The sequence below is a fragment of the Dipodomys merriami genome, unplaced genomic scaffold, assembly GCF_024711535.1.
Source record: "Dipodomys merriami isolate MVZ:Mamm:240054 unplaced genomic scaffold, mDipMer1.0.p SCAF_3, whole genome shotgun sequence".
Taxonomy (NCBI): domain Eukaryota; kingdom Metazoa; phylum Chordata; class Mammalia; order Rodentia; family Heteromyidae; genus Dipodomys; species Dipodomys merriami.
Window position 1 is genome coordinate 13,570,343 of NW_027204492.1, and position 13,994 is coordinate 13,584,336.

General features: G+C 39.8%; 1 protein-coding gene across 6 annotated transcripts in view; it reads left to right on the top strand.

Moving 5' to 3' along the window:
• Arhgef6 (Rac/Cdc42 guanine nucleotide exchange factor 6) overlaps positions 1–13,994 on the top strand; it is a 118,773-nt gene that overhangs the window by 89,445 nt on the left and 15,334 nt on the right. For 4 of the 6 annotated variants that reach the window (XM_070039649.1, XM_070039648.1, XM_070039654.1 and 1 more), the window contains 7 exons: positions 1,194–1,332; positions 4,030–4,089; positions 6,682–6,828; positions 9,576–9,662; positions 10,511–10,589; positions 11,957–12,102; positions 13,465–13,590. In XM_070039649.1, coding sequence (XP_069895750.1) covers positions 1,194–1,332; positions 4,030–4,089; positions 6,682–6,828; positions 9,576–9,662; positions 10,511–10,589; positions 11,957–12,102; positions 13,465–13,590 — 784 coding nt within the window. The remainder of the gene's footprint in view (positions 1–1,193; positions 1,333–4,029; positions 4,090–6,681; positions 6,829–9,575; positions 9,663–10,510; positions 10,590–11,956; positions 12,103–13,464; positions 13,591–13,994) is intronic. The other 2 variants (XM_070039650.1, XM_070039651.1) reach the window with 1 other exon arrangement.

The following is a 13,994-nucleotide window of genomic DNA, read 5'->3' on the forward strand; positions in this document are numbered from 1 at the left end:
TTGTTGTTGTCCCACTATCCCTTTCCTCCCTCAGACACCTACAATTTCTTGAGTAGGAAAGCAGTGGTGGTTTACAGGATACTATGCAGATGAGAGTGTCTGGAAACCAGACCAGTCTGGCTTATTGAAGTGAGCCAGATGGCATGCTAACATGTTCTGGACTTAGGCAGTAGCAATAGGAATGCAGAGGATTAACCAGATCCAAAGGAGATTCCGAGCCAGCTAGATGCACATAGGCAACCAAGGAGGACAGAGTGGTCAATAGAGAAAGCAAGAGTGGTTTTCATTTGAGCAGTAGGTTTCTTTCTTTGATTATACTTCTCTTAGCTGTATATTAAAATGTCCCTGGGACTCAGCACCCTTATGGATGGAAAGGAAACAATATGAAAGGGTGCTAAAAGGCAGAGAAAGCAGCAGCTGAGAATTACAAATTTGTAGTACATAGAGGGTGAAATATTCTGTTTCCCCCTCGAAGCGACCTGCAGCACTGCATTCAGATTCTAGGTAGCCAGCATTCTGCTATCGGAATCTAGTGGGTGACAGAAGGAACACTTAACCTTGCCATCTGAGCAGCAAATAACCATGGTGAAAGAAGTGACTCAAAAGAAGTAAAGCTCGCCAGATGCCAGTGGCCCACTCCTATAATCCTAGCTGCTCAGGAGGCTGAGATCTGAGGATCACAGTTTGAAGCCATCCCAAGCAGGAAAGTCCATGAGACTCTTACCTTCAATTAATCACCAGAAAACTGGAAGTGGCACTGTGGCTCAATTGTTAGAGCACTTACCTTGAGCTGAAGATCTGCCCAGGCCCAGAGTTCAAGCTCCACAGCTGACCAAAAAAAAGTAAAGCTGAGGTTGTGGTCATTTGATAGACTCTACATCTCATTCCTGTGGTGTAGGTACCTTAAGGGTGGAGATTCTTTTTTTGTTCTCTACTATGTCCTGATGAGAGAACAGTGCCTGTCCCTTATAGGTACACAGTGACTTAGGGCTCATTGAGTAAATAACACAAGGGATTACAAGTCTCTGGCTCAGAATTTGTTGAACCAACTTGAAATTCATTGAATAATATTGAGGCTGGTGAAAGAGTTTGATTTGATTTTATATTGTGTGAAATACAGTACAATGGTGTTAGTTTAACTTTTTTGCATGAGATTTTCAGTAATAACCTAACTAGACTCATTCTTTTGCTAGTGATGCTCTGGAACAATTCATGGAAAATCAAGGTGCATCCAGTCCAGGTATTCTCATTTTAACAACGAGCCTCAGCAAACCTTTCATGCGCCTAGAAAAATATGTTACTCTTCTCCAAGAGTTGGAACGGCATATGGAGGTAAGGGGATAAAGCTTTTCTTTTCTTTCCTTTTTTTTGTTGGCCATGTGGTTTGAACTCTGGGCCTGGGTGCTGTGTCTTAACTCTTCAGCTCAAGGCAAGTGCTCTACCATTTGAGCCACAGAGTCACTTCCGGTTTTCTGATGCTTGATTGGAGATGAGTATTTCACGGTCTTTTCCTGCCCAGGCTGGCTTTGAACCACAATCCTCATATCTCAGCCTTCTGAGTAGCTAGGATTACAGGCGTGAGCCACCGGTGTCCAACTGCTTTTCTAAGCTCTTGTACCCAGATATCCAGCCAGTCTGTCTCTAGCTGCATCTTGCTAGGGATCCAGAAAAATACCATTGTTTCAGAATTTACTTAGTTAGATCTTTTCTTTTCCTAGACTTCTGGTTTCCTTCCTTATACAACAAAATAAGATCCTTATTCTTTCCTCCCAGCTGTTCATGATCATTGCCCCCTCTTTCTTCTCCTATAATCATTAGTTCTATTGCTTTCTTCAAATCTTTTCCTTCTTGTTGACTTATATTTTCCTTTGCTTCCTCCTCCTCCTCCTCCTCCAACTTTCCACTCATGACCAGAGTTCTACTACTTGAGCCATACCTCTAGTTCTATTGTTTTTTTTTTTTTTTAATGTGGTGATACTAGGGTTTGTACTCAGGACCTCAAGTTTGATATGCAGTTGCTCTACCACTTGAGCCACATCCAACCTCTCCTTTGCTTTAGTTACTTTTCAGATAGGGTCTCAATTTTTTTTTTCTGGTTGGGCCAGCCTCAACTGCTATCCTCTTATGGCCTCATGTACCACTAGGATCACAGGTCTGTATCACCACACCCAGTTTATTGAGATGGAGTCACATTAACTTCTTTCCTACAATGACCTTGAACCACATCCTCCTGATCTTTGCCTCCTGAGTAGCTGGGATTATAACCAATGGGTCTAACTACTTAGATTTTCTTTCATCCTCTTATCTGTTTTTTTTTTATTTTTTTATTTTTTATTTTTGTTTTTTTTTGGGTCCGGTCATGGGGCCTGAACTCTGGGCCTGGGCCCTGTCCCTCAGCTCTTCAGCTCAAGGCTAGCGCTCTACCACTTGAGCCACAGCGCCACTTCCGGCTTTTTTCTTTATGCTTATGTGGTGCTAAGGAATCGAACTCAGGGCTCATGCATGCAAGGCAAGCGCTCTACCACTGAGCCACCTTCCCAGCCCCATCCTCTTATCTGTAGATTATGGCTAAATGTTAACAAAACCTAGAATTTTCTTTTGTTCTGGCATATTAACTAACTATTGTTTGAAAAGGTAAAGCAAATATGTGAAGTAGAAGATATTCACTGCAAACAGGAATATTTTTTCAAACACTGTGATCAGTAGTATTCTGATCCTGGATTACAGTGGAAGATTCTGGGAGTCCTTGAAGATTAATATATGAACCCAATATTAGCATATCTGTGCATATATCAATACATTTACATCAACGTACCCTCACATTTTTGTTTACACAATCACAATTAACTTGTAACAGTTGTAGTGTAGCTATCCTCTTCTAAGTATCACAATTTCCAGCAAGCTCTGATAGTTGAGTATTTTTTTCAAGATCCAAATCCTGTTGTGATTAAAAGCCAGTTGACAGGGACAGCTCCCTGAGCTGTTCTTTCACCACTGTGCTGTGCCCGTGGGGTATGGAGGTGTGGGCGGGAGAGGCTGTGTTTACCCTAGTTGCACTTCCTGTGTCTGGGGAAAAGGTTTTGAGGTTTTAAAAGGGTTGATTATCTTTAAAGAAAAAGGTTGCACACTGCCAGCAGCAGTTTGCAAGGATTCAAAGCATCTACTCTGAGTGCAACCATGTTCTCAGGGTATTTGACCTGCTTCATAGTTGAAGGGCAGTTGGGGAACGGGTGAGTAAAGCCTGCAAGGATTAATTCCCAGTTGACACTCAGGAAGATATTGACCTCTGAATGCTAAACCAGTTCACTGAAGCTTTTGAGCTTTGCCTCCCATTGCTTATCTCTAAAATCCAGAAAGTAAAGGCCTTGTTTTGTTACTTCTCAGGATTGATGTACAAAGATTGCATTTAATTTGGAGAGAATGCTCTTACACTCCAGCAGTAGATGCATCCCTCACCAGGATTTTGATCTCAGCCTCTATGGCAGTGGAGCCAATTTTGAGCCCTCCCTCTACTGGGTCCCACTGGCAGTGGCCTTCTGTTTCCCACCACTGCATGAGACACTTTATCTTGGTTTCTGATTGCTTGGCATGATTGCTGCCTACAAGCCTAGTAAAACCCGGAATTCTTAGTTGTCAGATAGTTTGGGTAAGGAGAACTTTTCCCATATGTTACTACAAAGTGACTTATCATGAGTGAACCACTTCTTAGTGTGGGTCAGACCCCTAGCCTATTCAAACCCTGTGTTTTCTACTGAGATGGGTTGAGCAAAAGTGGCCTTCTCATTACTCCAGTTAAGTTTCAGCAGGTAGATTTACATATATTCCCTAAGTTTTATTGCTCAAGTATGGCCACAGCCATACTTCTGGTTTTCTGATGGTTAATTGGAGATAAGAATCTCACGGACTTTCTTGTCTAGACTGGATTTGAACTGGGATCCTCATATCTCAGCCTTCTGAGTAGCTAGGATTATAGGTGTGAGCTACCAGAACCAGGCTCTAATATTGTTTTCTAATGTATTCCTTCAATAGGATACTCATCCCGATCATCAGGATATTCTAAAAGCAATCATAGCATTCAAAATGCTCATGGTAAGTTATATAATTTTCTATATTTTGGTGCTGAAAAGTAATTTGTGTGTCATATTAGGCTACCTTTCTTTCCTTTTGTGTGTGTGTGTGTGTGTTTGTGTGTGTGTGTGTGTGTTTGTGTGTGTGTGTGTGTGTGTGTGTGTGTGTGTGTGCTGAAACCAGGGCTTGAACTGAAGTTATCATGCTCTCACTTTGCTTTTCTGTTCAAGGCTGAACCATACATGTACTGAGCCACACATCTATTTTTAGCTTTTACTGGTTAATTGAAGATTACAGTATCCCAGCCCCTTCTCCTCAAGTTGGATTTGAACTGTTACCCTCAGATCTCAGATCCCAGCCTCCTAGCTAGGATCACGAATGTTAGCCACCAGTATGCAGCACTTGTATGCAACATTTTCTTCCTTATACAAAGGTCTTTAGGGTGGAAACAATAAGCTTTCATGACAGTATTGCAGTGATTGTTTCAGTTCATTTTGTCCTCTGAAAATCATGCTTACCTACGAAAGGTTACAGGGCTGAGGGTATAAAACAATCACATTTGAAGTATTGGCCACATGAAGCATTGGTGTGTAGGTGGGGGGTTTCCTTAGTCTCTTTATCTTTACCCCCATTGCTCATCCCCCATGGTATAACTCATGTAAATCATCACTTACAGATTGGGTGCAATACTGGATTCAACTATTAATACCAAAAGATATGAGTTCTTTGCATATGAAAAGGAAATCTTTCATAAAAGGAAAAAAACACTATACTAAAATTCACTTTATATAGATTGCTACCAAAGGCATCTGTAATCTTACATCTTGCACATCATGATGAATGTGTCTTTTTGAACCTCATGATGTAAAACTACTTGGTACCATTTTAGAAGGAAAGAAAATGTTATTTTGGGTGATTAAGTTTAGCTACATCTTAAAAACTTCTGTAGCAATGTGAGTGATTTGGACCAGTGTGCAGTTATTGATTCTTGATGTAATGTTATGATATACCATTCATCATCATCTCCTTTTACTGCTTTTGGAATATCAGGGATTGGAGGATCATCGGGTGACAAGTTGATGGTTAAACAACAAGTTGAAGAACCGTTAGGTATTGGTCTACAAGCGCTGTTGTAGGTCTAAGACAGTCAACTATTGATGTCTCTACATGGCTCAACCTAATTGGAGAACCATGACATTTGTTATGATTTGTATCTTTATTTTTCCTATGTAGCGAGAATGAGATATGTCTCTTTTAAAAACCTGTTATTCTTTCTGATCATGTTATAAACTTGTTTTGATGTTTATAGTATACTCATTCCCACTATAAGTACTTTCTGTAATTTTCTTTCTTCAAATATTCATTTAGTTGAATGAGGCAGCAAAGATTTCATAGAAAAATTACTTCCCAAAAACTATTACATTACATTCATTGGAAAGAATAGCTTAACTAACCATATGCTTATGTTTTGTGTTCATTTTGGAATGAATACTATTAATTTATTCCAAGATAACTCACACTTTCTGAAGCAGGGACATACACACACTCATGTGGATAAACATGCACAGATAGTGCTTATTCTTCACATAGCGTTGGTAAGCTGGAAATTGTTTCTTGGTGGAATTTTTGAGTTTGCCATCATGAAATGCAACATTATCTCCTTTTCTCCAATCCTTTCAGAAGTCAAAATTGACTATTTTTATGGAAATCTACTCTGGCTCCCTAAACAGAGTACAGGACAGTGCTTATATTTCATCCAAATTTGATTTAATTCACTGTGGCATAAAGAATGAATTTGTTTTTGTTTTGTAAGTCTCTACATAATGTTAGGAGTCATTTTGGTTTCATTTTTATTTCTGTTATTGTCATGATGTTACCTTGTTAGAAAGTGGGCCTAAGTCAGAAAACTGAAATAGCTTTGTAACTTTTGCCCTCCTTACTCATAGATAAGCAAGTAGGCTGGGCGCCAGTGGCTCACACCTGTAATCCTAGCTACTCAAGAGGCTGGGATCTGAGGATCATGGTTCAAGGCCAGCCCAGGCAAGAAAGTCTGTGAGACTCTTATCTCCAATTAACCACCAGACAACCAGAAGTGGAGCTGAGGTTCAAACTGGTAGAGCACTAGCCTTGAGCAAAAGAGCTCAGAGACAACGCCCAAACTCCAAGTTCAAGCCCCATGACTGAAAAAAAAGATAGGCAAGTAGACAGAAGCAAGAGAAGGGGTACCAAGCATATTTGAAACTACTCATTGCTGGCCTGGGTCTGCTTAATGGGATTTTTCTGCTTGTTTCTCCAGACTCCTTAAAGGGAGAGAAGAACATTTTTCTTTCTCACATTTTTTTTTTTCTTGAGGCTTTGGAAAGATGAAAAGTATCTCATCCACACACAACTTTTAGAAGCTCAAGGTTAGAGAGTTAGTAGATTCGTAGATTTTTTTTTTTGTCTGTCTGGAATGTGTCTGGTTATACGATTTCAGGGTGAGGAACAAAGGGATCCAATGGGAAGCTGAGAGTCAAAAGTCACATCTAACTTTGATCTTGTTCGGTCTGATAGATTTCACACATCTATTTCATAAGAATTCTTATTCTGTTCTGTTCTGTTTTGCTTTTATAGGGACAGTGCCAAGATCTGAGGAAGAGAAAACAACTAGAATTGCAGATACTTTCCGAACCTATTCAGGCATGGGAAGGGGAGGATATTAAGACCTTGGGTAGTGTAATCTTTATGTCACAAGTCATGGTGCAGTATGGAACTTGTGAGGTAAGGTGTTTCAGATTTCAACATTGTTCCTTCCATCTTTTACAGTTTCCTTCCTTTAATTTGTTCTTCCATCAAGCTTAAATGATCAAACATTCAAATAAGAAACAGTACCTATTCTTCCAGATATTGTGAGAATTGGGGGAAAGAATACGTGGTGATCCTGGCTTCCAAAGAACTCATTCAGAACTTGGAAACCAATTGAATGTTCAGTGTTAGATTGTGTGGTCTCATAGGTAGGCTCAGTACAAGTTCTGAGAAGGGAGAGATGGAGAAGACCTCATGGAGATCGGATTTAAGATTATTATCTTGGGAGAGAACAAGAAAGTGGGTTGTTCCCCCGGCCCTGCTCCCTGTGGGACAATAAGGAAGTGAGACTGATGGAAGGTAAAGGTACACTTTAGAAATGATGAGAAGAAAGACTGACTAAACCAGGTTATATTGGCTCTTGCATATCAGAGGCTAGGGTAGTTTAGATGGATGCAGCAGGCAAGAGGAAACAATGAATGAAAGAGTCTCAAGCAGCACAAAAACATGGGAAAAGGGCTGCTGTGTGTGACATTTTCTAACAATGATGTATCAGGTGTGTGTGAGAGTAGGAATAAGCTGGTGGTAGAGGAAATGGAGCATAAGGGGAAACTAAGACACAGGTTTAGATGGGAGCCAATGAGAAGGGCTAGAGAAGATGATGAATGCCATTTCAGTGCCATCTAGTTGGAGATGTTCTGTAGGCAGCTGGTAAAGCACTATGGAAATGGGGGTGAGAGGGTTGGAGGAGCAACGAGATTTGGATGTCCTTGACAGATTGTACCTTCCTAGGAAGTAAATATGTAAAGAGAAGCACCAGGGATGAAGATGGATTATTTCTTTTAGGAAGGGGCCAGAAGAGGGGAGAAAGGTTGATTATGTTACCTGGTGTGATTTATCTACCTGGTGTGATTTATCTACCTGGTGTGATTTATCGAGTGTTAGAGCTGTCTTTCTTCTCCCCAAACATCTTACTATACTCTCTGACGTGCCTGTGGCAGAGATTCATTACTTTGAGTTAATAAGCAATCTCATTGAAAATGCGGAAACCCTGGGGAAGGTTAATGCGGTGAGGGTAACTATTAGTCATTCACATGTTTGGGATAAACCCCTTGGGTTGAAAGGAAGAGGAACCAGTGGCAGGGGGGAAAAAAACAAAGACAAATAGGAGGGTTGAAAAGAATTGGGGGTCATGGTGTCCTGGAACTCCTAGAGGAATACTTGAAAGTGGCCATCGAGCTGAGTGCTGCAGGAGGGTCAGAGGTCAAGGAGTGTGAAGACCAAAAAGAAACCATTGGATTTTGCTAGAAGGCAGTTATTGATGACTCTGAGGGAGCAGGGAGGGGAGTGCAGTTGAGGAAAGATCAATGAGAAGAAAATGAAGGCAGCGAGTAATTCGGCAATACAATGTCAAGAAATGAGATATTATGTATAAGGAGCCTCACGGGGGGGGGGGGGAAGGGAGGAAACAAGGTCTTTTAGAATAGGAGATGCGTATATATTAAAGGCAAAAGAGGAAAAGAGGGAAGAAAAGAGATATCTGTAAAACAAAAGTAGGCAAGGGAAAGATTTGAGAGGATGGCGAGCACATTTTAGAACACTTTTGTTGTTGTTGTTGTCGCTCATGGGGCTTGAACTCTGGGCTTACGCACTGTCCCTCAGCTCTTCAGCTCAAGGCTAGTGCTCTACTACTTGAGCCACAGCGCCACTTCCTGCTTTTTCTGCTTTTGTAGTGTGAGGAATCAAACCCAGGGCATCATGCATGCAAGGCAAGCACTCTACCACTGAGCCACCTTCCCAGCTCCATGTTCGAACACTTTGCAAACAATAGATGTAAAAATTCCATTTGGTACAATTACCCTGGTGCTCATCTCCATCTTCCTCTTCCCCTTTGATTGCATATTTGTTAAAGGGACTCAAGCACTTAGGTTTCTTCAGTGCCACCTAAAAATCTTGCATTATATAGTGTACTATAAAGTGCCAAGAGGGGATTGTGAATGTGCTGACCGTAAAGAAATGATAACAATTTAAGACTATGTATGGAAATTACCCTGCTTTGACCATTATACAATGTACACATGAACTAACACATCACATTGTACCTTGTAAATAGGTACAATTCTTATATGTCAATCAGAAAAGGAAATCATAAAATTGGGCTGGTAGTGATGTTCAGTGGTAGAGTGTGGACTCAGGGTTGGACCCTCCCATTACCATGCACACACAAATAAAACCACACAATTAAAACAACTGTGTTTACTATTTTGTTTTATATGCATACAGTAACTATCTCATTCTTAGTCATTACATTCATTTTATGAATAAAATTTACTCTACACATTAGTACCTAATTTGTTTCCTAATTTTTTTGAAAACAGCTTCATTTGACTACTTTTCAAACTAAAATAATCTTGTTGTTTTGTGCACCTACCAAGTTCTTTTGTGCCGAGGACGTGTGCATCAAACTGGCTACGTAAACTGTGTCACTTCTCAGGAAGGATAGAGAGCTGGCACATTTATTTCCATTTCAGAGGGAAGTTTAACTGGCTTCATGCTTTGGGGTTGAATGCCTTTCTTTTTTTAATTGAAATTCTCTGAAAAATCACTTCTGTTGTTTTGGTTGATTATGTAAGGTATGTGTTACAAAACAATGATTCCAAAAATTCCTGACCAAAAATATGTTTAATTTTTATTATCCATTTAATGTTTTCATTCTACCTTAGGACAAAGAGGAACGGTACCTTATGCTATTTTCAAATGTCCTGCTAATGTTATCTGCGAGTCCTCGGATGAGTGGTTTTATCTATCAGGTTGGTGGATTTCATACAAAGCAAGTAGTGGGAACTGTATGGAAACACGCATCTGTCCAGATGTGGTATCTCCAGGAAGACAGTAAAAGCTCTTACCAGCAAAGGCACAATGTTCTCACCCTTAAAAATATTGAACAGCTTATAAGAACAGATGGTCCTTAAATCAAAAACCTCATATTAGTATGTTTCTTTTGAATCTATGTCTATAAGCTAGCTTTCGAACGTATAAGTAGAAATCCAAGTCTACAGTTGAATAAGTTTGCAGCAACTTTTGAAAGGTTCATAGCTGAGAAAACAGAAAAGTGACACTTGCTACAATTGTCTTATTTCAGCCTCATCACGTTGTTTTGGGTCTCTAGCATTGTTTTGGGTCCTAAACTTCTTAAGAAATTACACTTACTTCTGTTTTCTCCCAGGATATAGAGTGTTACGACATTATTGCTTGTTCTACCAAGGCCTGGCCTTTACTAATTTCCACAAAACTTCCTTTGCTTGCTGATTCATGTGAAAATATGTAAGCAAAGTAAACTTGTTTGTTTTTTGCCAGTCCTGGGGCTTGAATTCAGGGCCTGGGCACTGTCCTTCAGCCTCTCTTTGTTCAAGGCAAGCACTCTACTACTTGAGTCACAGCTCCACTTGCTTTCTTGTCTGGTTAAAATTTATGATAGGGAGATAAGAAATGTACTCATGACCTTGCTCATGGAACTGTAATCCCTCTGCACAGTATTTTCACAATAAAAACTTATTTAAAAAATTTACAATAAGGAATCTATTGATAGACTTGAGAAAAGAAGTCTAAGAGAAATATGTTTTATCACATAATTAATAGAGATATTCTTTTCTCCTAGGGAAAAATAACAGTAGCAGGAATGGCAGTGAGTAGATTGGATGACACTGACGGGAATGACTGGGCATTTGAAATCACAGGTAGGCCAAGTTTTTCTTTTTTCATGGAGCTACTTCAAATGCCTTTTTTTTGGGGGGGGGGTCCGGTCGTGGACCTGAACTCTGGGACTGGGTGCTGTCCCTCAGCTCTTCAGTTCAAGGCTAGCGCTCTACCACTTGAGCCACAATGCCACTTCCAGCCTTTTCTGTTTATGTGGTGCTGAGGAATTGAACCCAGGGCCTCATGCATGCAAGGCAAGCACTCTACCACTGAGCCACCTTCCCAGCCCCTTCAAATGCTTTTTAGAGTGAATTGGAGTTTAAATAAGTAAATGCTATTATTTTCTCTTATGCAATCTATGAGCAAGTTTTACATGGAGATGCTAAAGTATATTCCATTTCCTGGTATAAGTAGAGTATAGAACAGAGGAGTCTTCTGGTAATTTAAAAGCCTCAAATTTGCCATTAGTTTCAATATTCTCTTGCATAACAGCTACATGTGAGAGCTAAAGAATAACAAAATGGGTGGGTATAAATATGATTTTTCTCTCTCTCTGTCATCTAGTCCACGGACTTCTATCTGCAATCTTGTTATCAGTGTATGAATTAGCAAGACTTGGTTATGTTTCTAAAAAGTGCTGAAAAGTACTCTCTTCACAAATTAAGCAAAATTCCATTGCTTGATAAGGCTCCCTGATATTTTGGACTATTATCTCTTTTGCCAGGCCTGTAATGATATACATGTAATAGTTATACTTCTTTTATACTGATATGGCACACTAGTCAGGGCTAGGCTAATGAACTGACTTTACTGGTACTTGTCTTTCTCAATAAGAATTCTAAGATTTTTATATTTGTCTGAAGATTGTAGACAGTCTAAGTTGGGTCTTGCTCCAACTTTGATACCTGGAGAACTAGTACAATATTGTCATTTTAAACTGTGAACTAGCTAGACAACATACTTAACATTTCATATATTTATTATCACAGCTTATCTGTTCCTAATTTAGAACTTTGAGAGGGTTATTCTACAGGTAGGCAGATGACTGAAAATAGCTAGCCAAGTCCTAGTTGCTCAAAATATACTTATTTATTTATGTCAGTTGTGGGGCTTGAGTTCAGGGCCTGGGCACTCTCTCTGAGTGGTAGGCTAGTGCTCTACCACTTGAGCCACAATGCCACTTTTGTGTTTTGAGTGGTTAATCGGAGGTAAGAGTCTCACAGGGACTTTTCTGCCTTGGTTGGCATCAAACCACAATTCTCAGATCTCAACCTCCTGAGTAGCTAGGATTACAGGCGTGAGCCACCAGCACCTGGCTCAAAATATATTTATGAATGAAATAAAGTGAATGGTTCTCCTTACTCCTGGCTTTTTGTTTTTGAATGTTCCCATTCATTGGGTGATACAGGTAACATAATAGAGAAAATTGTGATCTATTGCAACAACAACCAGGACTTCCAGGAATGGTTAGAGCATCTGAACAGACTAACCAGAGGACCCACCTCTTGCAGTTCATTATCCAAAACTTCGTCATCATCGTGTAGTGCTCATTCTGTAAGTACCCCATTTGTGCAATCCATGAATTATGGAGGCTAAAAAGCTTACAGGAAGCAACAAACATGCCGTTTGTTGTTGGGTAGTCTATATTTATATATTCTGAAGTACAGTTAAGCTTCACTAATTCTTATTTCTCATTCAAATTAACAATAAATTTTGTAGCTAAGAATGTAGCTCACAAATAGAGCACTGGCCTATTCTCATAGTCAAGGCCCTGGGTTTTATCCCCATGACCCTCCTACAAATTTTTTTTCACTTAGGAGTGTTCGGTTGTATTTGGTAGCATTCAGATAGTCAAACCAACTACTATCCAAGTATTGTTTTTGTTTGTTTTGATGGTCATGGGTCTTGAACTCTGGGCCTGTGTGGTGTCCATGAGATCTTCAGCTCAAGGCGAGCACTCTACCACTTTGAACCACAGCGCCACTTCCAGTTTTCTGGTGGTTAATTGGAGATGAGTCTCATGGACTTTTCTGCCCAGGCTGGCTTTGAACCGCGATCCTCAGCTCCCAGCCTCCTGAGTAGTTAGGATTACAGGTGTGAGCCACTGGTGCCCGGCTTATCCAAGTATTTCTAACCAGAAGTTCTGCTAAGATATTTTAGAGATAAATGAGACTCATTTAGTGGTTATTGTCATATTCATAATGTGCTGAGTTTTACTTCTCTGAGTGTTTAAACATCTTCTATATCTCATTCATGCTATTGCATTTCCTTAGTAAACTTCTTAGAAGGTTCTGTTAGCATTGCTTTTTTCTGAGTTATCACCAATTTAGCATTTGAATTGATGAGATTTTTCTGTACTTCTTGAGTGAACTGGACAATGTGCTGTTATCTTTCTTAGCACTCCAACCTGTGATGCCAAAATTCCTGTTTTGAGTTCTGTGTGTTGTGGGGGAAATATGGACTTTGACGTAAAAGCTCTGTTCACTTCTTGACTTTGTCAATGACTTGCTAGTTACTTCACTTTGCTGAGTTGATGTTGGGGTTTTTCTTATGAAGTAGAGTCTATTTAAGCATCTAATGGGAGTTTTGAACACCATCAACTTAAATGTTACCTAGTACTCTATTTTCCTCCCTTACAGAGGAAAAAAGAAATCTTACTTGAATGAAATTCAAGAAAAAAGAGAGTGAGAGAGAGAAAGAGAAAGAGAGGAAGAGAGAGAGAAGGAGGAGAGAGCGAGAGAAAGAGTGAGCGTGAGCAGAAAGAGCCTGTTCTCAAACTAGAGACTTTTGTTTTTCTATCTTTCTCTTACTATGGCTGAGTTTTCTGATCCAAGGAAGCTATTGTTATTCTCTTACTGTGGTTTAAGGTTGGGTTCAGATGGCAGGTTGGCAACATCTCATCAGATATTTTCCCAGTCTTTTAGCTCTATTGGACAACTTCGAGGACCCTTGGAACCTCCTCAAATTATAAAGCCTTGGAGTTTAAGTTGTCTACGACCTGCACCTCCACTTAGACCATCAGCAGCACTAGGTTATAAAGAGGTAATTTTGCTACATATGGTATACAATTGTGTAGCTCATTGCAAACAGTTCAGTGAGAATGTGCTAGAATTTATGATAGGTGGTACATGTGAGTAAAACCTGAATTATTAGATATAGTGATTTGTGCTTTGTTTCTTCCCCATTGTCTATCTACACATCTTTATTGAAGATTCACACTACCTGCATTTCTTTGTCTCCTCCTGAAGTGCCTCTGCCTTAACTTTACATGATTATAATCATTCTTTAAATTAGTTAACCATGCAAATCTAAACAAGAACCATCTTATTAAGAGTTGGATTTCTAATCAAACAGATCCAATTCTGCATTTTGGAGCATTTTGTTCTATTAAACCAAATTAATAAAGTGTTATGAGACAGAGCTATGTGTGTAAATTGTGAAACTGA